The following is a 27,674-nucleotide window of genomic DNA, read 5'->3' as shown; positions in this document are numbered from 1 at the left end:
ATTCTTTTTTCAAGTATAAAGCAACTGTATGTTTTCATATTCGACACACACTTGAGGCTTAAACATCACCTTCGAATGTAAGCCATTCTCCTGTGTCTTTAAGAGCTCTTAAATAAACTCCTTAAGGGAACTTTTTCATACAATCTCAATTCTGCAATTTATTTGAACACGCAAAAGATTACACTTAATAAAGTAATCAAATAATGCCTTCAGTTTTCAATTTCCTAAAATACCTCGCTATACATCTCATCCCAATGCATACAAGTGCAATGCATACAATCAGTTCCCATATAAGATCTGAGGTTACAAACCCAAGGTGACCTGAGAGCTCAGAAGTGCTCAGCTTCAAGCCAACAACTGGCAGAGCAGCAGTAGGTGTTATCATCCGGAAATTCCAGGATAAGTCCATCAGGGCTGCATTTGATGAGAGGGCATGTGGCGATGAGGAGGTCTCTGCACAAAAGATTGACTGGACAGTCATGGGCCAGAGCAAAGCCCAGCCAATGTTAATATTGCAAATTAATTTTTGTCAATAGCCGTCAATGGCAGTGAAAGCCAAGCTGCACAGGTGAGGATACATGTTTGCCCAATGAAACGAGACATGGTTGACTAGTTGCAAAGCATTTTGAGCATACAGCGAGTTATCTGTAGCAGAGTGCTGAAAAAGTAACAGTGTAACCACCAAGGGTACAAAGTGGTAAAGTCAGAAGCACTGAGTTATAGTAGTGTCACTTGTTTTGGCCAACTGAACTGAAAAGATACACCTACCTAATCTACTTAAGAACCAGGGGGAAATGTTTTGAAAGAAGTATACACAAACTGATTATTTTCATGCTTTTAATCATTCTATAGCCATTGATAGATATTATAACATTTTTAATACTTCATTTTATTTTATTAACCATTGTTACACATTATTAACATTCCAATTCTTTATATTAACCTTGTCGAGATGTTTTGTGTCCTTAGCAGAGCAGATGGTGTTGATCTCGGTATGGTCTGACCTTAGGCTGGTACACACTGATTGGTCCAAAATTCCTTGCTTTATTTGCACACGCACATTTTGGTCTTGAGAACAGAATCTGCTTTGAAATAACACACACACACACTCTTTATTTGCAACTTGTTTGTGAGATTTTGCTATGGGGAAAATCCTTCAACTATATAACACATTCAGTCCCAAAAACACGCCCACACCTGACCTTGTTTATGCCATCTGCTCACGGAAAAGTACTAAGAATATGTTTAGTCTATAAATGAAAAGGAGGAGGTCTTTTTAACTATAAGAAGCTATTGTACACGCAGAAGAGTACATTTTGACGCTCTGAATCCCACCTGTCTAAGTGATGAATTAGAGGTTGTTATTTGTCCCGAGATCTCTGACCTTTTTCTTTTATTAAATCATTTTTGCAAAGGTGTATTTTTCTTACATTAAATCTGTCTTCGAGTTTTCGAACACGCAAAGAGGACAAAATAATTTTATTCCTCTTTCACCATCACGCCAAGCACACTCAAACATTGATAGTATACACTTCTGCAGAGTCATCCATGAAGTAATTTTGCTGCTCAGGTTGTGGTTCATAGGATTCTGTTGGCTGACAACCACCTGTTGGCCATTCGTCAGGTTGTAGCTCCGTTGACCATTGGTCAGGTTGTAGCTCTGTTGGTGGCTGAAGGTGTTCTGTTGGCCATTGGTCAGGTTGTAGCTCTCCTGGTGGCTGAAGGCGTTCTGTTGGCCATTGGTCAGGTTGTGGCTTGCGTAGTCGTCAAAATCCACTTGAGCTGCTGGATTGTTGCTCATGTTGTAGCTTTGCTGTTGCCCATTGGTCAACTGTTGGCTGAGGGCATTGCTCATGTTGTAGCTCTCCTGGTTGCTGAAGGAATTGTTCGGTTGGCTGGTGTCAGGTTCAGATGTAGACATTTATCAAATAAAGAGAGAAGAAGCATCTGGTTCCAAATTTATTACTCATGAGGAAGAGAAAACTGCAGCCTTAGTTTGATCGGTACAGAGTCTCTCTTGGTTCATCACTCAAATAGTCCCCTTATATACCAATCGGGGCATCTGATTACATGACAGAAAGAGAAAAACAACTCCTATCTCACTTCACACTCTCTAATGCGGCATGCAAGTCCAGGGGCCCTGGCGTTGACGTGCGTCTCGTCTTCTTATCAGTTGTCCTCACTCGGCAGCTGAGTCGTCCACTTGCAACTTCACCAAATACAATAACACTCCTTTGCAATACATAGCAATCATAAACAGAAATTACTACACTATTACGTTGACTTGTGTTTCCCAAGAGGCAATTTACTTCAACACGGCAAATGTATAATAATCCTCCAAAATAATTCCTACATTTCCCTCCTGTTTATTCTACATTTGCCTCCAAAAATTTTTTCATCAAAAGAACTTTGATTTAAAGGTTTTATTTAGTTGAATCATTTACTGGATGACAAACTTAAACATTCCATCATGTCCCCTTTCTATGTTTTAAGTTTTAAGGTGTGTAAAATAGGACGGCAGGAGAAATTATCTCATCATTGGTTTGGTCATTAGTGTCCCCTCCATCACCACAATTTGCAGAAATAAGCAAAGGGTACCTCTCTTGTAATTTAGAATTTGTGGGAGCGACGACGGTTGAGATAAGTCGGACGAGTAATGCGCGAATGCAGGGAATACAACAACATCCACACAGCACAAGAATTGAGGTGAACAGAGTCATAGAAATCATGACAGAAAATACCAAACTTTTATATTTGCCAAACGTTTTTTTTTCCCACCACTCGTCCCATGCTGAGGTGGACACACCTGAGTGTTCTTTCATCTTTCGATTCAGGGTGCGCAGGCCTTCAATGGCTCTCGTGAGGGACCCATCCGGAGATGTGTTGTTTGGTATAAATGTACAACACTGGTCCCCAAACATAGCGCAAACGCCACCTTTCTCTGCCAGTAGCATGTCGACCGCAATGCGGTTCTGGAACGCCATGAGTGATGTTGCAGCCAATTGTTCTCTGACAGCTATAAATCCTTCTTCAGTATAATTCCCCAATTTTTGTACATTGTAATGGATGTAGTTGATTCGGTCTACATTTTTATTGGGTGTGACCCATATGAAAATCCTCTATTCTTGTTTATCAGTGCGTGATTTGGTGAATGAATAGCCTTCACGGTCACAAAGACCACACAACATAGTACCGCAAATCTTATCCACTCAATAGCCATGTCGACCGAGAACCCCTAATTAGGTTAGGCGTCTTGGAAAACTTCACTGACCGCAGGTATTTTCAGATTCTATATATCTGCTCCCACCTTTGAATCAGACTTTCGCTCACCCTCCCTGTTGGGTTTGTCGGTTGAGATGACCTTTTTACAATGCGTAAGATGTATCCAAGTGCTCCTTGCTTCAATCTCTATGGCCGTCGGCGTGGTCAGCAGCACTTGATGATGGCCTTCCCACTTTGGAGAATTCCAGTGCTTCTTTTTGAGGCTTCGGATTAGTACCCAGTCTCCTGGAGCTACTAGTTCTTCCTGTTGGAGAGAAGCACAATCGCCTTCTGGTAATTTCAATTCATCTCTTTTCTCTAATGTTTTTCGCATGTAATCGGCCAAACTGGCTTCGTTGCCACTGTTAATGATAATAAATAATAATAATAATAAAAAATTTTGAGAATAAATTAAAGCCATATGTCGTATACATTCTGTGTATCCGTCCTACCATTCCCCCTGTTGACACATGGGTCACACCATGTGTCAATATAGCGGCCCACTTATAAAGATTTTTATTTAATTTAATGTCACATTTTCTTCGATGGCTTTTTGTTTGTCATCCTGTTGGGAAGCTGATTTTTCTAGTCGTGTATTTTTTCTATTGTGGGGACAGTGCCTCAAAAAATGCCCTGTCTCCCCACAACACCAACAGGTGACTTCTTTTGGGCCTGTGGCGTAGCCGCGCCCCTTGCCGGTGAGTCCTATTTTAAATTGAGGTCTACCCCTTCCTCGGCCCCTGTTTTGGTAAAAACCTTTTCCTCGTCTTTGAAAGTAGAATTCGTTCCCCTCGTTCTCAATAATAAATGTGTCTGTCTTTATTTTATCTTGCAAGTTAAATATTTTTTGTATATTAAGCTGGCCAGCAAATTCATATTTCGTTATCCACAAATTTAAATGTTTTGTTTTAGAAGGACATTGGTTTTCTACAAACTTGCAGTCCTTACATGTTAACTGTTGTTTCGGGTCTTTCTTGTTGGCTATTTTGCTATTTGTTTTCTCCATGTTGGAGTCAGCGATTCTCTTAAAGAGATTAAACTGACTTTAAATCCCCGAACAAACAATAATGAGGTAGCGAACCTCCACTCACACCGAGGTAGCGAACCTCCACTCACACCCCCTCTTATTTACGCGCGTAGGACACCGTTGCCCTCTTTTATAGACTCTCTCTGTCTCTCTTTTATAGACTCTCTGTCTCTTTACGCAACATTGACTAGTATTCTTACGGTTTTGATTCACCCCACTTTTATAGACTCCCTCTGTCTATTTCTCAGTCCCCTCTTCCCAGTTTCATAGACTCCCTCTGTCTATTTTTCAGTCCCCTCTTCCCAGTTTCATAGACTCCCTCTGTCTATTTTTCAGTCCCCTCTTCCCAGTTTCCCCTCTTTCTTTTCCTCAGTTTTATAGACTCACTCTGTCTACTTCCCTGTTTTATAGACTCTCTCGCTGTCTTTTCTGTTTTATAGACTCACTCTGTCTTTTTTAGTTTTAAGTACGTACAGGACACCGTCGCCCTCTTCTCCACGGAGTTTAAACGCGCGTAGGACACCGTCGCCCTTAACTTTAAACGGACACTCATTTACCAAACATCCGCCAATGAAAATATAAGTGTCCTACCAGTGTTGCCTTCTCTCTTCCTGGCTTGCTTCAACTTTCAGTCCCCAGAAACAGGGCCGAGGTCCAGTCCCCTAAAAAGGGACAGCTGCCGTGGCCACGGTCTTTTCTTGGTCGTCGGCTCTGCCTCCGGGCACCTCCGGCATGTTGCAATCCGGCTTTGAAGGACCAATTTAAAAGATGACATTCTGCTGCTGGATGTTGCTCACGTTGTGGCTTGCTTGGTCATCAAGTTCCACTTCAGCTGCTGGTTTTACTTCACACAAAAACTCTGCATTAGTTGCCATTCCAATTAACATAACACTAAAATACTATACAAAGAAAAGAGCAGTGATTTCAAAACAATGCCAGAAAAATGGCACATTGGTGGATAGTGAAGGAATATTTTGATTACTATATTAAGTGTAATCTTTGCGTGTCCAAAATAATTGTATTCGAGATCTGATGAAGAAGGTTCCTTGCAAGGATTTATTTAGAAGCTTCTAAAGACAAAGTCAGGACACCACATCTGAATGCAACGCGGGTCCCCAAGTCTGTAACAATCTACAGAACATCGACTCATTTATACTCAAAAGATAAAAGGTTCCTCTTCCCGCCTCTTGATTGAACAAAGGACAGACATGTCGACTCCTAGTTGAACAAAGGTGTAATGTTGTTAGTAAGCAGACGTTTACATACAGACATGTCGACTCCAGGTTAAACAAAGGTGTAATGTTATTAGTAAACAGACATTTACATATAGTTCCCCTTCTTGACTGGGGGAACAAATGCAATCAGGATCTGACCCCAGACTTTTAGTCTCTAATGACAAAAGACTCTGATCACATCATGCACATTCTATCTTCAATAGCTTTGGGGGTACGAAGATCAATAAGAGTTCACAAAATCACCATCCCACTGTATTATTTTAAATACTCATGATTATATCACATTGATATGCCTATAAGTAAATTCAAAAACAGTAAAACATCAAATTGAAAATGTTAAATGTCTTCAATAGATTCTATTGTTGAGTAGAAACACCCGTGGCGAAAGCCAAACTGACAGGGTTTAACTTAATGGACCCCAGCTCTCACCTTATTTTGTAAGAACCATGCAAAATTCAAGTTTCTAATTATTCATGTGAAAACAAAACTTGAAAAGGGTTGCTGCCCTGAATATTCTCACCTTTATTTTGTTGTTTCAGCATTGAATCAAAAGAATGGAGAAGTTCAAAAGCCTTGTTGAGAGAATCATCGTGAGAGACATCTGTAGCAAATAAATAAAGTCTTACGACTCACAAGCAAAGACTTAAATTTATCAATGCTCGGACCTACCATACCTTTTTTAAGCCCAGCATTGGACTCTTCTTGTTAAGCATCAACAGGAACACAAAGGCCTGCAGGCACAAAGAAATTTCCGCATTTGAAAAGACAAACATTTCGGTTTCAACACAATTTTGGGCTTCTCTCACCCACGCAAAAAAATGTATTAGAGATGGGACGTTTGACACTGAGACTCCGGAGCATGAGTCAGCCGAGTGAGACAGACTGCTCGAAACAATGTATCAAAAGCCCCGATGAAACCTCCGTGATCACGTGCTGATGACGTATGCGGCTTTATGCGTGCTAATGAGATCCCGGAAACTACGTAACTGATTCAAACCTTTTGGCGCGGTGTCAGCTGTGTGTTTATAAAAATCTAATGAGTAACAGGACATCACATTGAACCATAGTACTGGTACAGTGTCAAAATATTGCAACACTTCCATGTGTACCTGATGATCATTAGACAGACACAAATGTAAGACTGAATGTACTGGTGTTATGTTGGAATATAAATCAATCAGGCGAATCACTTTGAAGATTATAGCTGCTATGACTCCAGCTGACCACCAGATGTCACCGGTACGATCTATCTTATGGAGCTTTGAAACTTCGACTCTTTTTCCAAATCAATCAGCCGAAAGCCTCAAAGGTAGTGATGGGACGAACAACACTGGCGCGCCAACAGTGTGCCGAGTGCGCAAGTGTGAAACCCCGTATCGGCGCGTGTATCGCTTTAATAAAAAAATCACGTGACCGAAACAGGAAGTGTGTCGTTTGGATGTGCCGCGCCAAATTGTATTTATAGGTAGACAAACTGTATCAACATGTTGCGTGTTTGTTGGATGGAGATTAAACTGTTTGCTGTTGCTGTAAATTTACCTGTACCTGTACCTGTGCCTGTTGGATTTTTGTTTGCTTCCACTCATGGATCGTTCTAGAAAATTTTCACAAGTCTGGAATCATTTTGATCAGAGAAAGTATCCACACCTTTATCAACTGGCACTTAAATATTTATGCACGCCAGCTTCCTCTGTTCCCTGTGAACGAGTGTTCTCTAAGGCAGGGGAACTGGTGTCCAAGAGGAGAAATCGCCTTGGAGCAATCACACTTAAAAAAATTTGTTTCTCAATAAAAATGTATGACAGAATCTGTTTTTAGTGTGTTATTACATATTCGTTAAAACTTTTAACAAAATCCCATACAGAAGTTAAACATTTTAACTTTTATTTTATTTTATTTATTATATTAATATTATTTTATTACATACAAATTTGCTATATTTTACAAGCCAACTCATATGAGCATCTAATAAACAACTCAGCAAGCAAATGGACCAACTGAAATTATACAAAGTTGAGATCATATTTTAAGTAAAAGACTAGCAAGTGAATAAATAAAATTTATTACATTTATTTTATAAATATAAATTCATAAGCTAATATTAAGGTTTACAGCATGCACGTTTAACCATCTTATTTTCATTTTGTTTATCTGCAATGATTTTAGATCTACAGCAGAGGTCACTATTGAGTGACCAACACAGTGTCAATACAGTTTGTGTAATGTGTCTAGTGATGTGCCCAACTGTGCCGAGGCGCCGATGGGTGTGCCGAGTAAACCGGAAAAAAAAATCTGCAAAGCGCGCATCGAGGCATGTGTTGGTTCCGCGTTGGTTCAGAAGCCTCGGAACGCTTGTGGCCACGCCCGAAGCCTCGGAACGCTTGTGGCCACGCCCGAAGCCTCGGAAAGCTTGTGGCCACGCCCGAAGCCTCGGAACGCGCGTTGCTACGTCCAAAGCGTCGCGAGACGGGCTTCCTACGTCATCGCCAACACATAGTTTCGCGGGTGATTCGACATAAAATGGCGCACCGAGATGACAATGAGCTCACAGGTGACACTGACACAACTCGCATCTTCAAACCTCAATTCAATCGGATTCGTTTTGCAATGTCCAGTCCACAACGAAAAAGAAGAGAACATCCCCTGTCTGGGATCATTTTGAGCAGATCTCTCCTAAAAAAGGTACAAATTATAATAACCAGTGTGAATAAATATTGTAAATTATTGTGACAACACAGTGTATCCCTCGTTTTAATGTCTTTCTTCTACTTAAAAGGTGAAGTGTAAACTTTGTTCTAAAGAACTTGGGTACCAAGAGAACACTCTTTAGCCCCAATAAAGCACAAGAGGCTGAGAGGAGGCTCACAGCTGAATGTGCGACAGTGATCCGGCACAGGGCATCTTCCTCCTCCTCCAACCCATCATCTTCATCAACACAACCGGACACGTCAGAAGCTTCCCAGCCTGTGGAGCAAGGTAATATTCGATACATTCTTCTTCTTTTCCTTTTTCTTCTTCTCCAGAAAAATAAAAAATATTCGATACATTCTAATGGTGTTAATTAAGCAATAGGAAATGAGCAGCAGTGCATTATTGTGGGATAAGGCATTCTTTTGCTCCCATCTCTACGATGGGCAGCCAGAACTGCCTGTTGGCTGTTAGTCTGTTTGTTGTGTCTTAGGTGACAAACTGTGGCGGCGATTGGACCACACAGTCATGCAGAGGAGGACCCAGAGTGAGACCGCAGATGCGACTGTGGAGGTCCACACTTACCTGGGGGAACCCAACATAAGCAGGATGTCAAACCCCCTGGACTACTGGGAGCTGCACAAACATGTTTACCTAAACCGCTACAAACTAGCAATAACTTTTCTCTGTACCCCGGCCTCATCCGTCCCTTGCGAAAGAATATTTTCAAAAAAAGGAGAAATCCTATGTAAAAGAAGAAACCGTTTGAAACCCAAAACTTTAGAAATGCTAGTTTTCCTAAATAAAAATGAATGAAATGTGTTCCTTGTTTATATGTCAATGTCTAAAAAACAAAACAAATAGAGCAATCATTCTTTCAAGTACCACACGCACATTCATTCACATCACAACTCCCTGCCCTTTTGACCCCATCAAATCTATGGTATCATTTTAATCACTCTGTCTGTCATGACATTTATTGTCCACATGATGGCGCAATAGAGTAAATGAAGCCTCATGATGCTTCGGCCCAGGAGCGAAGCAGTTGGATGGAAGGCCTCATTGCTTCATGATGCTTCATTTTCCCATCACTAAATGTGTCAATACACTCCTTGAGGTATCATCGTCCCATCACTACTCAAAGGCTTCATTGTCCCATCTCTAAAATATATATTGAAAGTATTATTTGATTACTATATTAAATGTAATCTTTGCGTGTTCGAAATAATTGCAGATGAGATCTGATGAAGAAGCTTCTTTTGCAAAAGATTTATTTTAGGAGCTCCTAAAAGACACAAGACATGCTTACATTCAAAAGGTGATGTTAAGCCTCGAGTGTGTCAATATGAAAACAAACAGTCGCTTTATAGATGAAAAAAGCATACTCCTCCTCTGAGGCTGGACAAAGGGTTAGTAATTATAATAGACAGACAAGTGATTTACTGACATGTTTACTCCAGTTCCGTCCAACTAGTAAAATCCCATTATAATCACACAATTGACCCTAGTCATTTTATAACAAAAAACATACCCTCCAAATCACACAAGTCACACATGCTCCAGATTAGTACGCCATCTAGAACCAATAGACTGTGGAATCTCCGCATGCTGAGCCAATTCCAATCCGAAAACTTTTGCCTTATTTAATTTATCTTCCGGGTCATATCTCATTTCTAACAATTTTAAGATGGCGGAGATTATAGCCTAGCATTCGCCATGCGTTCATCAAACACGTTGCCGTTAGCCGAGCTGTGGCTAGCGGACTCGCTCAACACAGCTTTACGAGCAACTTTCACAGAGCTGCCCAAAGCAAGCATTCTAGCGTTAACCAACATTTGGTCCACGACCTTACATTGTCGTCTCACTTTTTCCATTTAAAGAAAATATAGATGTGTTTTTCACGGAGTCAATCAGCATTTGGCGCTGTTTTACACAAGCAAGCTCTACAGACTTCATTAATGCAATCAGACATGTCTCAGATTTTAACTGTGGGAACCAACCTTTATCACAATTAGTCCGCATCCATTCATTTAAAAGATTTTTCATCTTCCACCGTCGCCGTGGTGGCAGCGCTTCAGCCATGACGAGCGTTGCGGCCGTGACTTGTTCGCTTAGCGACAAGCTTTGAGTATGGACCGGAAGTTTACGCAAATCAAACCACCCTGAGTCTCGGTCAAAAATGTCGTCCATTATATGTAGTAATTTAGTCGTTATATTTATAAAGTCAGTGACGTCTCACTTATGATACTACAATAGAACAGATCAAAACTATTCTCATTAATCCCCCCCAAAAAATTATTTTATATATATATTTTTTTTTTTTAGAAAAAGAAAAAACGAAACAGAAATTAAATATCTTTTTGCGCGACTTAATACTTATCCGGATCTTCTTCACAGCTCTCGCTTCCAATGTGAATGAAATCACACGAGCGGCTTCTTCATAGCTCTCACTTCCAATGTGAATATCACATGAGCGGCTTAATTCGACATAACACACACACCCCGAGGAATTCTGTCCCACGGTTTTTAATAATTACCCACAGCACACACACCGTGTGAATGATACCACACGGGTGGCTTATCCTCTCCGCTCACTCCGTAAAATTATACGGAGGGCTTATTCATACCAAAATAAAAATAGAAACAAGACAGCCTATTCCACCGCGGAACCAATCTCATATGCCGTTTCCAAACGGCGGAGCGCTCCTACTTGACGTCACTTCCGTATACCACGGGCTTCCCATGCATGGTTCAATGTCGTAGTAATTTTCAAAATCGAGGACTTTCGCGTCCCTCCGTAAAAAAAAAAATACGACTTTAAAACCCCCTAACTTGTTCACAAATCTCAAATACAATTTAGCACAGACGTAATGCAGCTCTGAGTAATCCCAAACAAGCAGAATTTCTCTATGTGGATAATTTGTCCACTCACCTTGTTAATATTTGCGCATTTAGAAATTCAGTTGTCCAAAATCATCACAGCTGGTGCAAAAACGTCCCAATTTGTCGCCGTCGGAGGTCACCATTTGATTACTATATTAAATGTAATCTTTGCGTGTTCGAAATAATTGCAGATGAGATCTGATGAAGAAACTTCTTTTGCAAAAGATTTATTTTAGGAGCTCCTAAAAGACACAAGACATGCTTACATCCAAAGGTGATGTTAAGCCTCGAGTGTGTCAATATGAAAACACACAGTCTCTTTATAGATGAAAAAAGCATACTCCTCCTCTGAGGCTGGACAAAGGGTTAGTAATTATAATAGACAGACAAGTGATTTACTGACATGTTTACTCCAGTTCCGTCCAAAGCCGGAAATATATGATTAGACAGGTACTACCATGCGACCCAGACTCCCTCAGACCCACAGTGTTATCACCATGAGAACATGACTCCCATGTGCATTCCTATCTCACCAGCTGGAAGGGAGTGAAAAGTGTTATTCATTACAATACAGTAGTGATGGGCAAATGAAGCTTTTGTGAAGCAGTGAACCACTTCAGCCAATTGTTTTGAAAATAGGTTCATTACTCGAAGCTTCAGTTACAGCGACCTCTACTGGTAAACTGCAAGGCTGCAGTGGATTTAAAGCATCTTTGCTTTGAAAATTCTTTGATGGACTCACACTAAGACCGAATAGCATGTTCTATTGACAAATAAAGACTGATGAATGTGTGTATTTTGTTATTGAGGAGAAAGTGCTGGTAAAATATGGCATAGGTTGGGTGTGCTTGTGTAACTGACAGGGGGTCATGGGGGACACTCAAAGATTTTTATTGAGGTACATTATTTTTTCCACTGTTTTTGGATTGAGCCGGTTTCTTTTTTTGCTCACAACTTCTCCACATTTAGAGAAAACACGCTCGCATGGGACCGACGATGCTGGCGTGCATAAAAATTGTTTTGCAAGGTGAAACAGATGAGGGTACACATTTTGGTGGTTCAGCCAGTAAACCAGTGGATCCTCTGATCGGTCCAGGGGTGGCTCAGTCATATAACGCTGCACCTCCACTATAGCGTCTGCTGTGGCATTTCTTGCCTTCCTTGCTTCAGAAGCATCTCTGTCCAGTGTGTGCCAAAGGTTAATATCTGAAAGACAAACATGACAGTAACCATCAGTACTGTAAGGTTTCAATGCATATCCTTTTTTACTTGTATTTATTTTTCCTGCATTTAATCAATTAACTAATTAAAAACAATTACAAGTGGATGATGGATTTGCTGGTGCTGGTAGAGCTGATGTGGAGGGCTGTTCTTCTGTAGGTGTGTCAGGTGGTGTGTATGTCATCAGTTGTGAGCATTGTGCGGTCAGTCGTTTTATCGATGCTTGTGCCTGTACTTGATTGTAGAATCCAATTGTTTTGAATCGTGGATCCAGCAGTGTTGAAAGCGTCAGTGCTGTTTGGGTTTCTGTAGGGTCAAACCTCTTTTGCATCCCTGACAGTAAGTGCTGTCCCAGTATTGCAGCTGTGTTGTGGCTTATTGTACCAAATGTTTGATTCAAGTATAGCCTCAACATTTTTGTCATTGGGATGACCTTTGACCCTGAGACTCTTTTCTCCTCGGACAATTCTACTGTTGCCTGGTAAAAGGGGGCAAGCAATTGGAGGCATGCAGCAACTGTTTCATAGTCCTCAGAGGACAGAGGTCTTACTTCTGTTTTCAGCGTTGCAAGAGCTGCCCCTACTGACTGTCTCTCCTCAAAAAGGCGCTGTAACATGAGGAAGGTGCTGTTCCAGCATGTGTCTACCTCCTGGATAAGCTTCATCACTGGACGCTGCATCTGCTCCTGCACTTCTGTGAGCTTCTCTTTTGCTGTTGTGCTGGTTCTAAAGAAAGTAACAACTTTTCGTGCCCTTGTGCGAAGGTCTTGTAGGCCAGGAGTTAAATCCAGGGACTTCTTCACCACTAAATTTAGTGAATGGGCAAAGCAAAGTGCATGTCTTAAATTGGAACTTCTGACAGAGGCTACCATATTAGCCCCTGCATCCATCACAATAGAGCTCACTTTGCTTTCAATGCCCCATTCCTCCATGAGAGACCTCATTGCAGCAGTAATGTTAACAGCTGTATGAGCTTCAGGGAAAGGCACCACTCCCAAAAGCACTGTGGCCAGCTTCACAGAGTCATCTACATAATGGCAGGTCACTGCTAGATAGGCATCCATATTATTGGAGGTCCACATATCAGCAGTTAGGCTTACAGCCTCTACCCTCTGCATGACCGCCTTGGCCTTGGTCTTCTCCTCCTCATATTTCTGGAGCACCATGTTCTTCAGAGCCCGCCTGGATGGAAGAGTGTATGTGGGATCAAGCAAGGCCACAAACTCCTTGAAGCCACAGTCATCCACGATGGAAAAAGGCTGCGAGTCTTTCACTATCATATTTACAAGAGCCTCATCCAGCTTTGGCTTCCGGTCCACTAAGACAAAAAAATAAAGACACAAAGAAATAAAAAAAATATTAATTAAAGAAAATAAGAAATTATGTAAAACTGCACTTAAACGAAGCAGGCCTATGAGTCATGGAATACAGTCATATCATATTGTGTGTCTACTTAATAATAGCATAATCCATATAGCATACCTTGATTTGTGTCCCCCTGGTTAACAGCAGCTCCATGCTTGGCAGTGAAGTGCCTTATCATGGAGGACGTATTCCCATGATACTTCAGTTCAGTAGCACACACTAAGCACTGGACCTGTAGAGAAAGCATTTTTAAATAAAAATGCAATTTGATTGTATAATGCTATAGCCAAATGGGTACACTAATTATATTACATATACTGTTTCTACACATGCACCTGACTGAGGTCAAATCAATTGAAGAAAGTAAAAAAGGTAAAGCCTATTTACACAAGCTTTACAACCAAACATTGGTTGTTCAGTGGTAAAATTATCACCTGCCACTCGGGTAACTCTGGTTCCATTCCCGTCAAAGTCAAAACGTTTTTTATTAAAAACAAGAATTAAAAGTTGTTTCATTAGTGGCCTCATTTTTGCAGTATTAAATTAGAATGGATGGATAAAATTACATTATGCACTGTTGATAAATGGGAGTAGAGTCTACAATAAAAGATTTGATACATAAGCTACTGTAAACTACTGTATTTTAATACAGTTCAAGCACCGTAGATTTTAAATTGAAACTATTCAAAACCAATGGGATTAAAATTTGATTTGGATGGGACAGCTCAATTCAACAGCGTATGATGCAGTTTCTAGTTAAATCATTCTACAATATAAATTAACTTGTCAGTATTAGCTAGTGATGGTAAACTGAAGCATCAGGAAGCAATGAGGCCTTCCATCCAACTAGTTCGCTCCTGGGCCGAAGCATCATGAGGCTTCATTTGTTCCATGTGGACCTCCACAGTCGCATCTGCGGTCTAACTCTGGGTCCTCCTCTGCATGACTGTGTGACACAGTTTGTCACCTAAGACACAACAGACAGACTAACATCGTAGAGATGGGAGCAAAAGAATGCCTTATCCCACAATAATGCACTGCCGCTCATTTCCTATTGCTTAATTAACACCATTAGAATGTATCGAATATTACCTTGCCCTACAGGCTGGGAAGCTTCTGATGTGTCCGGTTGTGTTGATGAAGATGATGGGTTGGAGGAGGAGGAGGAGGAAGATGCCCTGTGCCGGATCACTATCGCACATTCAGCTGTGAGCCTCCTCTCAGCCTCTTGTGCTTTATTGGGGCTAAAGAGTGTTCTCTTGGTACCCAAGTTCTTTAGAACAAAGTTTACACTTCACCTTTTGAAATATCAGCAAGTAGAAGAAAGACATTAAAACGACGGATACACTGTGTTGTCACAATAATTTACAATATATATTCACACTGGTTATTATAATTTGTACCTTTTGAGGAGAGATCTGCTCAAAATGATCCCAGACAGGGGATGTTCTCTTCTTTTCCGTTGTGGACTAGACGGTGCGTCCATTGCAACACAAATCAAATTGAATTGAGGTTTGAAGATGCGAGTTGGGTGTGTCAGTGTCACCTGTGAGCTCATTGTTGTCTCGGTGCGCCATTTTATTTCGAATCACCCGCGAAACTATGTGTTGGCGATGACGTAGGAAGCCCGTCTGGCGAGGCTTCGGACGTAGCAACGCGAGTTCCGAGGCTTCGGGCGTGGCCACAAGCGTAATCAACACATGCCTCGATGCAGGCTTTGCAGATTTTTTTCCGGTTTACTCGGCACACGCATCGGCGCCTCAGCACAGTAGGGCACATCACTATTTTAAACTTTTTTGATGTTTTTTTTTTTTTGATGGTCGAAGCAGCTACTCCACACTGAGGCAGTCCCTGTTTGAAAGCCCTCAAATACTAACTGTTGTTTATTAAATTAAAAAAAAAAAAACCTTTAAAGTAAACAATGGACATGTTGACCGTGCTGTTTGTTGAAATGTAGCAATGCTAACTTTTAGCCACCGAGCATGGTGAGTGGGAACATGTCATAACCAGCAAGTCCAGCAAGTTTCGTTGAACCTTCAGCCTGGCAGACAGAAAAAGGCGTTGGATGGAACCATTTACTGCTTACCAAACCAAGCAAACAAGTTCTTGGAGAAAGAAAAGAGAGGACAAAATGATGTGATGTTCATCAACATTCCCACACAAAATCGTATTGTTTTTTAAATGGCACACGCATGGACACTTGAGGAAATCTGACATTTAGCTCGAAAGAAAGCCAAGACTCTCAGGCCCCGTCCGTCCACCCGGAAGCCCGTTTCAATGCATCCTCACAAGTTTCTTAACGTTTGGCCGTTTGTCCACACGATGGCGCCATTTGGGAGCTTGTAACCGATCTCTTTTAAAAGCGGGCTCCAGAGTGGAAAGATTTCAAAACGCGTCCGTCTGGACAGCACATGCAGGAGACTCCTCCCGTGATGACGTAATGGTCGCAGCTCCATGACGAGGCATTGTCGCACATTGATGACGTATGCGCCAATTCTCGCGCCAACCGTCAGTCTGTCAACAACGATGGCGGATAGCCGTGTCGTCGTCGTTTTGCTCGGCCTCTTTAGCTTGCTTCTGCTTTTGCAGCAAAATAGTTTGCTTCTTTATTCACACGCTCAACAAGCGGTGTTGTACTTCAATCAGCCGCCATTGTGTTCGTCTTTTTCATGTTGTTTCGATACATGCAAAGCCATGTTTGTTCTGTACATTGCAATAAAGTACAAATAAAAAGTGATTCTTCTTCTACGCTTTCTGTTACCTTCCTGCTCCACAGCGCCACTCCAGACTTGGCATATACATTACAGCCGTTAAACGTCCTCAGCGTCTTCTTTTGGACACACGCAAGTCTTGAAACGCTTCTGTGTGGACGAGATTTGTTTGAGGAACCAAGCCGGATTTGCTTCCGTCTGGGCGCCCGCCGCCTCAGTTTGATACCATTTTAAAGGACCTGGAAATGAAGTCATGAACCTGTTGCTGTTTTTAATGGACTGTTTTAACTGCATGTGATGTTGAATTGTGTTTTAGTGCGCCTCAGGACTCCCTTGAAAAATTCGATTTTCCTGCTTAAATTGGTTAAAAAGAAGGAGAAGAGTTTGTTTTAGCACCAGGCTAAAAGCACGTTTTCTGGGGGTCAATACGATCAAAGGAGCACTCAGCATGTGGGGAAACTCCTCCCCCTCCTTTTTTTCTGTCTTTACAGTGAACTCGCATGTTGATTATTATTATTATTTTATTATTTTTTATTTTTAGATTATTATTAATATTTTTTCATTCTGAATATTTTGGAGGAGGTGATTTTTCATTTATTCATATTTGAAATATTTCAACTGAAATATTTTCATATGATTCTAAATTTGGCTTAAACATATTTCGTATTGCCGCAAAAACAAAAAAAACTGAAATCTAACTTGTTTGAAAAAGAATAATTGTTAATATACTACTGGGATTTTTTTTCCTTGTAAAAAATAATGACTTTTTCTTTAAAAAAAAGGCATTTTTTAAATATTTTCAAATTTGCTGTTTTTTTTTTAACCCAATCCTATTTATTGCATTTTCATACATTTGGAATGACCATTAATAGGGGATCATCAATGATTTGCAGATTGCAATGAGTCGTCACCATGGTGATTGAGTGAAGACCCGCCCACCACACCTGTGTGCTAATTGCGCACACAGGTGTCAGGCATTTGTCCTCCTCTGTGATTGGTCGTCAGCCTCCTTAAAGTGCTTGCGAGCAGTTTGTCCTTTACGGCTGCCGTGCATTGCTTGCGCTTCTTGCTCGTTTGTCATGATGGCGACTCACCTATTTGCGGTTCTGCTCTGCTGCGCGGTGGCTCTGCCAGGCTTTGTGGTGACACAAACGGTGACGTGCGGCGAGGACAGCGTGAAGGCGGCGGCTGGCATGGCCGTCCAGCATATCAATGGGAGGCACAAGCACGGGTTCAAGTTCAGGCTGCAGGAGGTCCAGAGCAGCAGTTACCAACAGGTTAGCGCTTAGCATGATGATAGTTTATATTCCTTTACTGGTAAAACAACATTCATTCAAAAAAATACTAATTTCAAATGCCAACACATATTGACCATGCTTTTTGTTGTAGCAATGCTAACATTTAGCCACCTAGCATGGTTAGTGGCACAAACGGCATCTTCAAGGAGTGACTCATGAGAGGCGCATGTTGATGGTGAAAAGTGTCTTAACACCCTCATGATTCTCTTACTGTCTTTCAGTTTTCCGGCGGTTGCCACATCGACGTGAAGCTTGTGCAGACCAAATGTCACTTCAGCAACCCCAAACCTGCCAACGAATGTCAACTGTGGCGGCTGGACGAACGGGTGAATATTCTTTCGGTCTAAAGTCGACAGCTGCTTCTGATGCTGACTTGTAAGTGTTTGTTTGTTTTCTGTTTCCAGGGCGCAGTGGCTACCTGCAGTGTTGAATTCTGGGTGATGTGGGGCGTGGCCAAAATCACCAAATACGAATGCACCACCAGACCAGGTCATCACACACTCCATGTCAGCTTGTTTGAGTGGTTGGAGTGGCCATCTGGCATGTCAGGCAGATGCCTGGTGGGCCAGCATCTTGGGGTTGAAGTGATGCTATTCTTTTCCTCCAAGAGCCCAGCCCACCATTTTTAGCTGGTGAAGCACTTGTGTAATCCGTTTTCAATAGATGGCAAACTGAACTAGTCTGCATCTGTAGTAGCTGGGAGTCATGTCTCTTTTTTAAAATTTTAATAAAAAAAAAAAGTTTTAATCTTCAGAATGGGAGTTAGTCTTGTAGCCAATGTCAATTGTATCCATTATTTTCACACCATAGCAAGTAAACATGGCTGCTAAGTAAATATTTGGTGCTGTATAAATCAAATGCACACAATTCCTAAAACAAGCAGGAACAAAGTAAAAAGCAGCATTAATTTACATGTTGCTAGTGACCAAATGTGCCACCTGTGTGCAGAACTGGCTGCTAATGGTTTGTCCCTTCTGCCCCGAGTTGTTGCCTCTGGACGGGCGTGACCGCCGTGCAGGAGGCGGTGCTCAAGTTCAACCGGGAGAGCGAATACCACAATTACTTCACCCTGATGGAAGTGGCTCAGCTCACCGCTGCGGTAAGGACTCTCATTTCTTTTTTTTTTTTTATTTAAACCTCTCATGCATTTTGACTTCATTGACCACCTTGTCTTCAGGACAACGTAAACATCGGCACCATCACCCGTCTGAAGTTTGCCCTGGTGGAGACCACATGTCCCCGACAGTCCAAGCACACGTTTGCCGCCTGCACGCCTCGCTGCCCTGACCAAGCTATGAGTTAGCTTAGCTTGTTGCCATTTTTTTTTTCTCCAAGTAATCTGACTTGTTGTCTTTTGAAGAATCGCGTCCTATTACAACTTGCACCAACAAGTGGGAGAACTGGACTGTGAAACGTACCCACCAAAAGTAAGTCTTGAGCAAAAGCGCACCATGGACTCGTACGCGCAGAGTGCCTCATTGTTCCTCTGGTGTTCTCCACAGAATTCCGAGCCCCTCCCGGCTGGCGAGCCGGAGCCCGTCTGCAGGCCGTTATTCCACCAGAGTTCGGAAGCTTGCGTTTGCAAGGCCAAGCTGAGAAATCCTCAGCCGTCCATCCACCACATTTGTCCCTTCCCGCTTAACACGCAGCAACTTTAATAAAAAAATTGCTGCTGCTCTTCTGTGATCACATGATTGAAGGTTTTCTTTTCAAACATGGCTGCCATTTGGGCTTTGACAGTTAGCTGTCATGCTAAGAACTGGGTCCAAATTGGATTGGGATAAATCCCCCCCCCCCCTATACTATATGTTAATGTTCTATCTAACTGTTTCTATAAAGCTTTGGTACTTTTCCTCATTTTAAAATATGACATACTCAACTTTTTTTTTCCCCTTAAGTTTGAGACTTATTGAGGTACTTAAAACTATTGGCTGATCATGGTGCAAAAATCTGTCATGTAATGACTAAATTTAGAACAATATAGCAGTTAAAATCCAAAGAATAAAGATATTTTAAAAGTGGCTCAAGGGGAGGATCTCCAAATTAATGGAAGGTGGTTTCAGAGGGAGGGACCAGCAAGTGAAAAGGCTCCATCACCTCTGCTGACCTGAGGCAGGTGCGTCGGTGGTGCTCAGAGGTAATGTGGGCTGAGACTATTTCAAGATTGGAAGAATCTTCAAATGAGATCTAGCAGGAAGACCAGAACTGGAGTTATGGCCTCATCCTATGAGCCCATGAGTAGCTGCTCGACCCTGAGTGCCCCCTGGATGATCAAGCTTCTCACCCTAAGGGAGAGCCCAGACACCCTGCGGAGGGAAGTCATTTTGGCCGCTTGTATCCGGGATAGTTTTTTTCTGGTCATGACCCCCAGTTCGTGACCGTAGGTGAGGGTATAGAAACATAGATCGACCGAAGCGTGCCATATAATCACAAATCTTTGTAGCTTATAGGCTACCTGACTCGTTTTAAGTGTTTTTGATGACAAAATTGAAAGCTGTCCCTCATAACAAAAAAGGAAAACAGTGGTCAGATAGAAGTTGCATAAAACTTCCATGCCTTTATTAATGCTGCAACCAAGACAAGAGCACAGGTTAAACTTTCACCAACACATCTGCCACATTGTCCTGGCTCATCCAAACTTTTGCCTCTTTGGGCCACATACAGAAAAATAGAAAGATGCAAGACTGAGGGCCACTTTTAATTTTACATTAACATTCCAAGCACCCAAAATGTATGCAACAAAATATGAAGCTTTTTGTTTATGGATGTGGGGGTGGCAGAGGGCCCTATATCCCATTAGAAGAGATCCAACCCTCTATTGTTCAGCAGCTGAATCTCATCTATACATTCAAAATAAAAACTAGTGTAATCTAATACTAGAAACAAAGCATATCTGTAGCAGACAAGTCTTAAAAAACATTTAATCAGAGTTTGTGTCTGGCCCACCTTTGAGTGTTGGATTCACCTTGTGCAATACCAGGTGGAAAATCAAAGTCCTGCACAGAAATCAATTTAAGCATTTTGGGACAAAGTTTCTGCATATATGTGAATGTCAAAAATACATAAAAAAATTACCTCAGTCTTTAAAGATAGCCTGTGCCAGAACACCAGTAAGGAGATAAACAGCAGCATTTTTCCAAACTAGATATGGTTAAAGGTGGACTGGCTGGACAAAATTGAACGCATGGATTAGCATTTGTAATAAGTGGAGACCATGCAAAGAGAAAAAAAAAAAAACCTGTATATTATAAGAGTTTAACTGGACATCTGACTTATGTCCACCATCACTCCCCAAAAAAATGCCAAAGTAAAATAATTGTCAGGAAAATGAAAGGTTGAAGAAGATCATGCCTTTATTAAAGCCGCAGCCATCAAGACAAGAGCACGTCAAATATTCACTGACACAACATCTGCCACGTCGTCCTCCTGGCTCATGTTGCCGCTGGCGTGGTGGTCGTCCTCCTGGCTCATGTTGCCGTCCTCCTGGCTCATGTTGCCGCTGGCGTGGTGGTCGTCCTCCTGGCTCATGTTGCCGTCCTCCTGGCTCATGTTGCCGCTGGCGTGGTGGTCGTCCTCCTGGCTCATGTTGCCGCTGGCGTGGTGGTCGTCCTCCTGGCTCATGTTGCCGCTGGCGTGGTGGTCGTCCTCCTGGCTCATGTTGCCGCTGGCGTGGTGGTCGTCCTCCTGGCTCATGTTGCCGCTGGCGTGGTGGTCGTCCTCCTGGCTCATGTTGCCGCTGGCGTGGTGGTCGTCCTCCTGGCTCATGTTGCCGCTGGCGTGGTGGTCGTCCTCCTGGCTCATGTTGCCGCTGGCGTGGTGGTCGTCCTCCTGGCTCATGTTGCCGCTGGCGTGGTGGTCGTCCTCCTGGCTCATGTTGCCGCTGGCGTGGTGGTCGTCCTCCTGGCTCATGTTGCCGCTGGCGTGGTGGTCGTCCTCCTGGCTCATGTTGCCGCTGGCGTGGTGGTCCTCCTCCTGGCTCATGTTGCCGCTGGCGTGGTGGTCCTCCATAGCATCATTCTTGGCTACCAGTTGGGAAGAAAAAGTTGCCATTCAGATAATTTAAAAACAGGTCACTACAGTCATGATTTGCAACCACTATGCCAGCGATGCAGAACTATTAAAATGTGCTTCCACTAGATGAAAGGTACAATAATCTGTGTCCATTTGACTATTGGCATAATACTACATTCAGCTAACTTTCTGAAGTTTTGAATAAATTGTCAACATTTTCAATGAAACACTTAAAAATCTTCAAGAAAACCTTGCACATGCTAGATTTATGCATTAATTCTTGCACAATTTTGTTTTGGTTTAGGCTTGCCTTTCAATCCAACATGACCATTTCAATCAAACGGAACCAGGCAGTCAAATGGCCAAACACCCAATTTTTTCCTCACCTTTATTTTGCAGCTTCATTACAGAATTCAAAGCGTGCAGAAGTTCAAAAGCCCCCTCAAGTGAAACATCATTGGACGTCACATCTGTAGAAATTACCAGTCTTAGTTATCACAAACAGAGATTTGATCAATCAAATGTTACCTAGCACAGCTTCCTTTTTAAGCCCAGCATTGGATTCATCTGATGTAGCATCAGCTAGAAAATAAAGACCTTCTTTTAGCATTTGGGGAAATAAACATTAACTGCAACACAAAATTGATTAAAAACATTGTTAACCCCTACCTGTGTCAATCAAGAGTGCATGCGCCAGCACAACCAAGAGCCAAACAGCAGCCATCATTTCACTGAAATGATTTCAGTGAGAGTTGTAAAGAGCACAGACCGCATGTGCTTTTATAGCAGGTGCCTCTGGTGCTAATTATTGCCAATTAGCAGCAGCTGTGGTCAACTGCTATAAAAGCTCATGCGGTCTGTACTCTTCACAACTGTCACTGAAATGATGGCTGCTTGTTGGCTCATGGTTGTGCTGGTGCATGCGCTCTTGATGGACACAGGTAATGGGTAACAATTTGTATGTTTGTTTGGTGTTTAAAATTAACGTTTATTTCCCCAAATGCTGAAGTGAGGCCTTTGTTTTCCAGCTGGCGCTACACAAGATGAATCCAATGCTGGGCTTAAAACGGGAGCCGTGTTAGGTAACATTTGATTAATCAAATATCTATTTGTAATAACCAAGAATTGTGTTTTCTGCAGATGTGACATCCAATGATGTTTCACTTTAGGAGGCTTTTGAACTTCTGCAGGCTTTGAATTCTGTTTTGAAGCTGCAAAATAAAGGTGAGGGGAAAAAATGGCCATTAGACTGCTTGGTTCTGTTTAATGGAAATGGTCATGTTGGATTGAAATGTGATTGAGTAAAGTCTAAACCAAATTTGATTAACCGTTAATGTGTAAAACTAGCATGTGCAAAGTTTTCTTTGAGATACTAAAGTTAAATGCTGGATAACGCTTCTCTAGTGCCCTGTTTTTTTTTTTTTTTTTTTTTTTTTTAAATGAATTTCAAATTGAAGTCAAGGGCATGAGCCGCGACGTGCCGGGCCCACAGCATGAGCCGCGACGTGCCGGGCCCACAGCATGAGCCGCGACGTGCCGGGCCCACAGCATGAGCCGCGACGTGCCGGGCCCACAGCATGAGCCGCGACGTGCCGGGCCCACAGCATGAGCCGCGACGTGCCGGGCCCACAGCATGAGCCGCGACGTGCCGGGCCCACAGCATGAGCCGCGACGTGCCGGGCCCACAGCATGAGCCGCGACGTGCCGGGCCCACAGCATGAGCCGCGACGTGCCGGGCCCACAGCATGAGCCGCGACGTGCCGGGCCCACAGCATGAGCCGCGACGTGCCGGGCCCACAGCATGAGCCGCGACGTGCCGGGCCCACAGCATGAGCCGCGACGTGCCGGGCCCACAGCATGAGCCGCGACGTGCCGGGCCCACAGCATGAGCCGCGACGTGCCGGGCCCACAGCATGAGCCGCGACGTGCCGGGCCCACAGCATGAGCCGCGACGGGCCGGGCCCACAGCATGAGCCGCGACGGGCCGGGCCCACAGCATGAGCCGCGACGGGCCGGGCCCACAGCATGAGCCGCGACGGGCCGGGCCCACAGCATGAGCCGCGACGGGCCGGGCCCACAGCATGAGCCGCGACGGGCCGGGCCCACAGCATGAGCCGCGACGGGCCGGGCCCACAGCATGAGCCGCGACGGGCCGGGCCCACAGCATGAGCCGCGACGGGCCGGGCCCACAGCATGAGCCGCGACGGGCCGGGCCCACAGCATGAGCCGCGACGGGCCGGGCCCACAGCATGAGCCGCGACGTGCCGGTGAATATTTGATGTGTGTTCTTGTCAGATTGGCTGAAGCATTAATTCAAGGGATTTAAGTCCCATAAAATTTTAAATGACCCTCAAATGTGTGAATTTACTTTATTGCTCTCGTGACTGTGACAACACTTGTTTAAAACATTTCAAATATAGAACGAGAGTCCCGCAACATGCACGGAACCCAATAACCATAACATTTCTAGCATGGTAGAAGGCTATGAATCTGATATGGACTTGATATTAGTTTATCAAAAGAACGGGTATAGAGTTAATAATGGCTGTCTTGAATTCCTTGTTAATTCTATAACTCTTTTTCTATGATAGTGATTGGGACACATAGTACAGGTAATTTGTCATTAAAATGAATTTTGTTTATTTTAACTTGTGGGTTAAAAAGGGACCAAATCTGCTGGGCCAAAAATATACATACAGCAATATAAATTAGCAATATTGCCGACTTGGAACGTTGTCAATGAAATGAAATTCAAAGCATGGCCCCTTAACTTGTGATTATGGGTGCCTACAGCTCTGAGGCCATTTTAATAGGGATCATAGAATGCAAACACTACAGTCTCCAAAGATTGTTAACCTGTTTTCTTGTGAAACGTCAATTTTATTATTTTTAAAATGAACGAATGAATTTTAGATTTTGTCAGGGGGAAAAAAAAAAAGCAATGTCGGATGATAATGTATGTTTGGGGGATGATGAAAGAGAAATCGTTTTTGGAATTGAAGCAGATATTTATGCAATTTTAGATGTAAAACAGCAAAGAAACGCTACAGTTTATTAAAAATGACAAAAACAAACTCATACGTCATTGCACGGTGCCGTCACTTCCTGTTCTTCTTCTTCTTTTAAACTACTGGTGGATCACATCTCTATGGTGTATACCGCCACCTACAGTGGCGGAGTCCCCTCTCAATATTCGCAACAGAAGAACAGATGGAAACGGGCAAAAGTTTCGCGCATTTTCAGTAAATTTGCTTTAAAAATTCAAAACAGTTGGATGGAAACCTGACTATTGACTCGACTTGATGCTTGACAAAGTAAATTGTATAATGCAGTAGCAGAATTACCTTCAAATTTTTCAAGATGAACTAAAATCATCAACCCAAAGGTTGGGTCTTGAACGCAATTGGATGTTCCAACAGGGCAATGACCCCAAACACATCAAAATTGGTAATGAAATGGCTAAAACAGGATAGAATTATCCATTCATCCATTTTCTGCCATTTATCCAAGGTCGGGTCACGGTGGCAGCAGCATTAGAAGGGAAGCCCAGACTTCCCTCTCCCCAGTCACTTCATCCAGCTCCTCCAACGGGATCCCAAGACATTCCCAGGCCAGCCGAAAGACATAATCTCTCCAGCGTGTTCTGTCGTCCCTGGGGGCCTCCCACCGATGCCCGGAACCTCTCTCCAGGGTGGCGTCTAGGAGACCACGACCAATCACGGTTCACCTGTTTTCTGAAGCTGAGCTGTGATTGGTTGTTGCCTGAGACCTGAGCAACTGTGATGCCACTTTCACTCGACAGCAAGTGGCAAAATGGCCGACTTCTGACATTGATCAAAACTGCTGGATTTTGCTATTTAATTCATATTCCACTAATACAATAATAACCAGTATACCATATTTAGACTGGAGTGGCTTCATAGAACATATTGTCAAGATTTTTTGGGCCCCAGGATACAACATTATTGGCATGGTATTTATAATACCCTTTCTGTTGTACTTGGGGTAAAAATTACCCATGAATCCATTGATGGTGCTTTTCGGGGTTGGATCTGAGGGTTTTGGACTACCTGCCAGGGTGCAAAAGAGTTATAGCCTTTTCAACTTTGCAGTCACAGCACTTATTTCTTTTGAAATGGAAAGATAAATCTCCTATAGTACCACATTGGATTAAAGATGTACTTTTTCTTCATCTCATACTTGAGAAAATTTGGTGTGTGGTTGTGGAAGTTTTCATCGGGTGTGGGAGCATTCTTTTCCAACAGTGGTGCAAGAATGAATATGTGAGTGATATTTTGACAGACTATGACAAAAAAAATTCTTTAAAATTTTGACATTTAAAATTTGGTCAGTTGGAGGTGTAAGGAAGATCAACTTTTTCTTCCGCGTGTTCGTTGTCTTTCGGGTAGAGAGAATGTTGATTATCTGAATACAGGCTCAGTGAAAAGTTCCTTCGAAGGTTTTATTTTTACAGAATATTCTGGGCACAAGTGAGTTCCAGATGGAGGGTGCAGCCTCTCACAAGTGCCCCGATTCCAGACACTTACAACCTTCTTATACTAAATTGAAGGGCGTTACCACAAAGCCCCCACCAAACAGCCCACCAGGACATGAGATAAGACTTTAAAAACATCATTGATTACAGACACTTCAACCACAGACAATGGCCCATTGTTGTGGAAATAGAGGAGTTCCCAGTCATGACGATAAGACTTTAAAAACATCATTGATTACAGACACTTGGCAGAAATTGCGATAACACTCACAAAGCTTTACATATTTATATAAATTGTAAAACACAAGCCATGGTTCAGTTAAAATGTTGGCGGGGAAATAGAATAGAAAACATTTGCCCAAATGTTCCTCACCTCGTTTACCATGTTGCTGCACAATGGCATCCAAAGACTGGAGAAGTTCCCAAAATTTTGGTGAAACATCATGAAGCATATCTGCAGCGGACACAAGTCTTAAAAACATTTACTGTAATCAGTGTTTGTGCCAAATGCACCTTTTTTGAGCAATGTATTGTCTTCACCTTGTGCAGCACCAGGTGGAAAACAAAGACCTGCACACAACCACATTGATTTAAGCATTTGGGGACACCATTTTTTGTAGAGATGGGACGTTTGACATTGAGACTCCGGAGCATGTGTCAGCCGAGTGAAACAGACTGCTCGAAACAATGTATCAAAAGCCCCGATGAAACCTCCGTGATCACGTGCTGATGACGTATGCGGCTTTATGCGCGCTAATGAGATACCGGAAATTACGTAACTGATTCAAACCTTTTGGCGCGGTGTCAGGCGCACAATTCCCTCATGTAGATATTTGCTTCACTTTATGTTCACCTGGAGAAGTTAGTTATTCGGTATGTTTCCAACAAAAGTACTCCCACAATGATGCATTTAAAGTTTCCAATTATGCATTATTTTTAAATTGTGTGCAGAAGATACAGGCTTGACCCAAGTATTTTCCACCGAGTTGCTATAAGCGCTTCTCCAAGACCCTCAGTCACATCTCCCAAAGACTGATGTTGAAATACTTGTCATCTGGCTTCACAGCGCACTTGTGTCATATCCAAAATCATGTTTATAAAAATTGAATGAGTAATAGGACATCACATTGAACCATAGTACTGGTACAGTGTCAAAATATTGCAACACTTCCATGTGTACCTGATGATCATTAGACAGACACAAATGTAAGACTGAATGTACTGGTGTTATGTTGGAATATAAATCAATCAGGCGAATCACTTTGAAGATTATAGGTGCTATGACTCCAGCTGACCACCAGATGTCACCGGTACGATCTATCTTATGGGGCTTTGAAACTTCGACTCTTTTTCCAAATCAATCAGCCAAAAGCCTCAAAAGCTTCACAAGGCTTCATTGTCCCATCTCTAATTTTTTGTTTTCTTAACACATATGTGAAATTCAAAAATACATTTAAAAACTACCTCGGTCCATGAAGAC

General features: G+C 42.6%; 1 protein-coding gene, 2 long non-coding RNA genes and 1 pseudogene across 6 annotated transcripts; 2 read left to right on the top strand and 2 right to left on the bottom strand.

Annotated features, from left to right (window-relative positions):
• Positions 1-2,408: 2,408 nt before the first annotated feature.
• On the bottom strand, positions 2,409-6,256 carry LOC144038190 (uncharacterized). Of its 2 annotated transcripts, XR_013289171.1 has the most exons (4): positions 6,198-6,256; positions 6,044-6,124; positions 4,880-5,132; positions 2,409-3,526 (listed from the first exon to the last, which is right to left on the bottom strand). It is a non-coding gene; the product is annotated as an uncharacterized LOC144038190 (long non-coding RNA). The 2 variants fall into 2 exon arrangements; XR_013289170.1 differs by having other exon boundaries at positions 2,409-5,132.
• Positions 6,257-17,431: 11,175 nt separating this feature from the next.
• On the top strand, positions 17,432-19,379 carry LOC144038797 (alpha-2-HS-glycoprotein-like; annotated as a pseudogene). Its single transcript, XR_013289284.1, has 7 exons — positions 17,432-17,667; positions 17,910-18,014; positions 18,093-18,194; positions 18,637-18,787; positions 18,866-18,999; positions 19,049-19,115; positions 19,191-19,379. The product of XR_013289284.1 is annotated as an alpha-2-HS-glycoprotein-like (transcript).
• Positions 19,380-21,018: 1,639 nt separating this feature from the next.
• On the bottom strand, positions 21,019-22,481 carry LOC144038186 (uncharacterized). The gene is made up of 4 exons (XM_077550425.1): positions 22,369-22,481; positions 22,228-22,281; positions 22,086-22,169; positions 21,019-21,710 (listed from the first exon to the last, which is right to left on the bottom strand). Exons 1-4 carry the CDS (start codon positions 22,424-22,426, stop codon positions 21,076-21,078), a joined length of 831 nt encoding a protein of 276 aa, XP_077406551.1. The 5' UTR covers positions 22,427-22,481; the 3' UTR covers positions 21,019-21,075.
• Positions 22,482-22,578: 97 nt separating this feature from the next.
• LOC144038191 (uncharacterized) lies at positions 22,579-25,599 on the top strand. 2 transcript variants are annotated; one of them, XR_013289172.1, is made up of 4 exons: positions 22,579-22,640; positions 22,728-22,781; positions 22,840-22,923; positions 25,210-25,599. It is a non-coding gene; the product is annotated as an uncharacterized LOC144038191 (long non-coding RNA). The 2 variants fall into 2 exon arrangements; XR_013289173.1 differs by lacking the exon at positions 25,210-25,599 and adding an exon at positions 23,157-23,642.
• The last annotated feature ends 2,075 nt before the right edge of the window (positions 25,600-27,674 follow it).

This window comes from Vanacampus margaritifer, chromosome 18 (genome assembly GCF_051991255.1).
Source record: "Vanacampus margaritifer isolate UIUO_Vmar chromosome 18, RoL_Vmar_1.0, whole genome shotgun sequence".
NCBI classification, from domain to species: Eukaryota; Metazoa; Chordata; class Actinopteri; order Syngnathiformes; family Syngnathidae; genus Vanacampus; species Vanacampus margaritifer.
This window is presented reverse-complemented; position numbering and strand designations above follow the sequence as displayed.

Bases quoted from the DNA above. Each gene is read 5' to 3' on its own strand.
- LOC144038186 (XM_077550425.1), bottom strand. From the start codon at position 22,426: ATGATGGCTGCTGTTTGGCTCTTGGTTGTGCTGGCGCATGCACTCTTG. The intron at 22,170-22,227 runs GTAACATTTGAT...TAATTTCTACAG, and splicing joins TAAAAAGGAAGCTGTGCTAG to ATGTGACGTCCAATGATGTT. The intron at 21,711-22,085 runs GTGAGGAAAAAA...CCCAACTGGTAG, and splicing joins AATGAAGCTGCAAAATAAAG to CCAAGAATGATGCTATGGAG.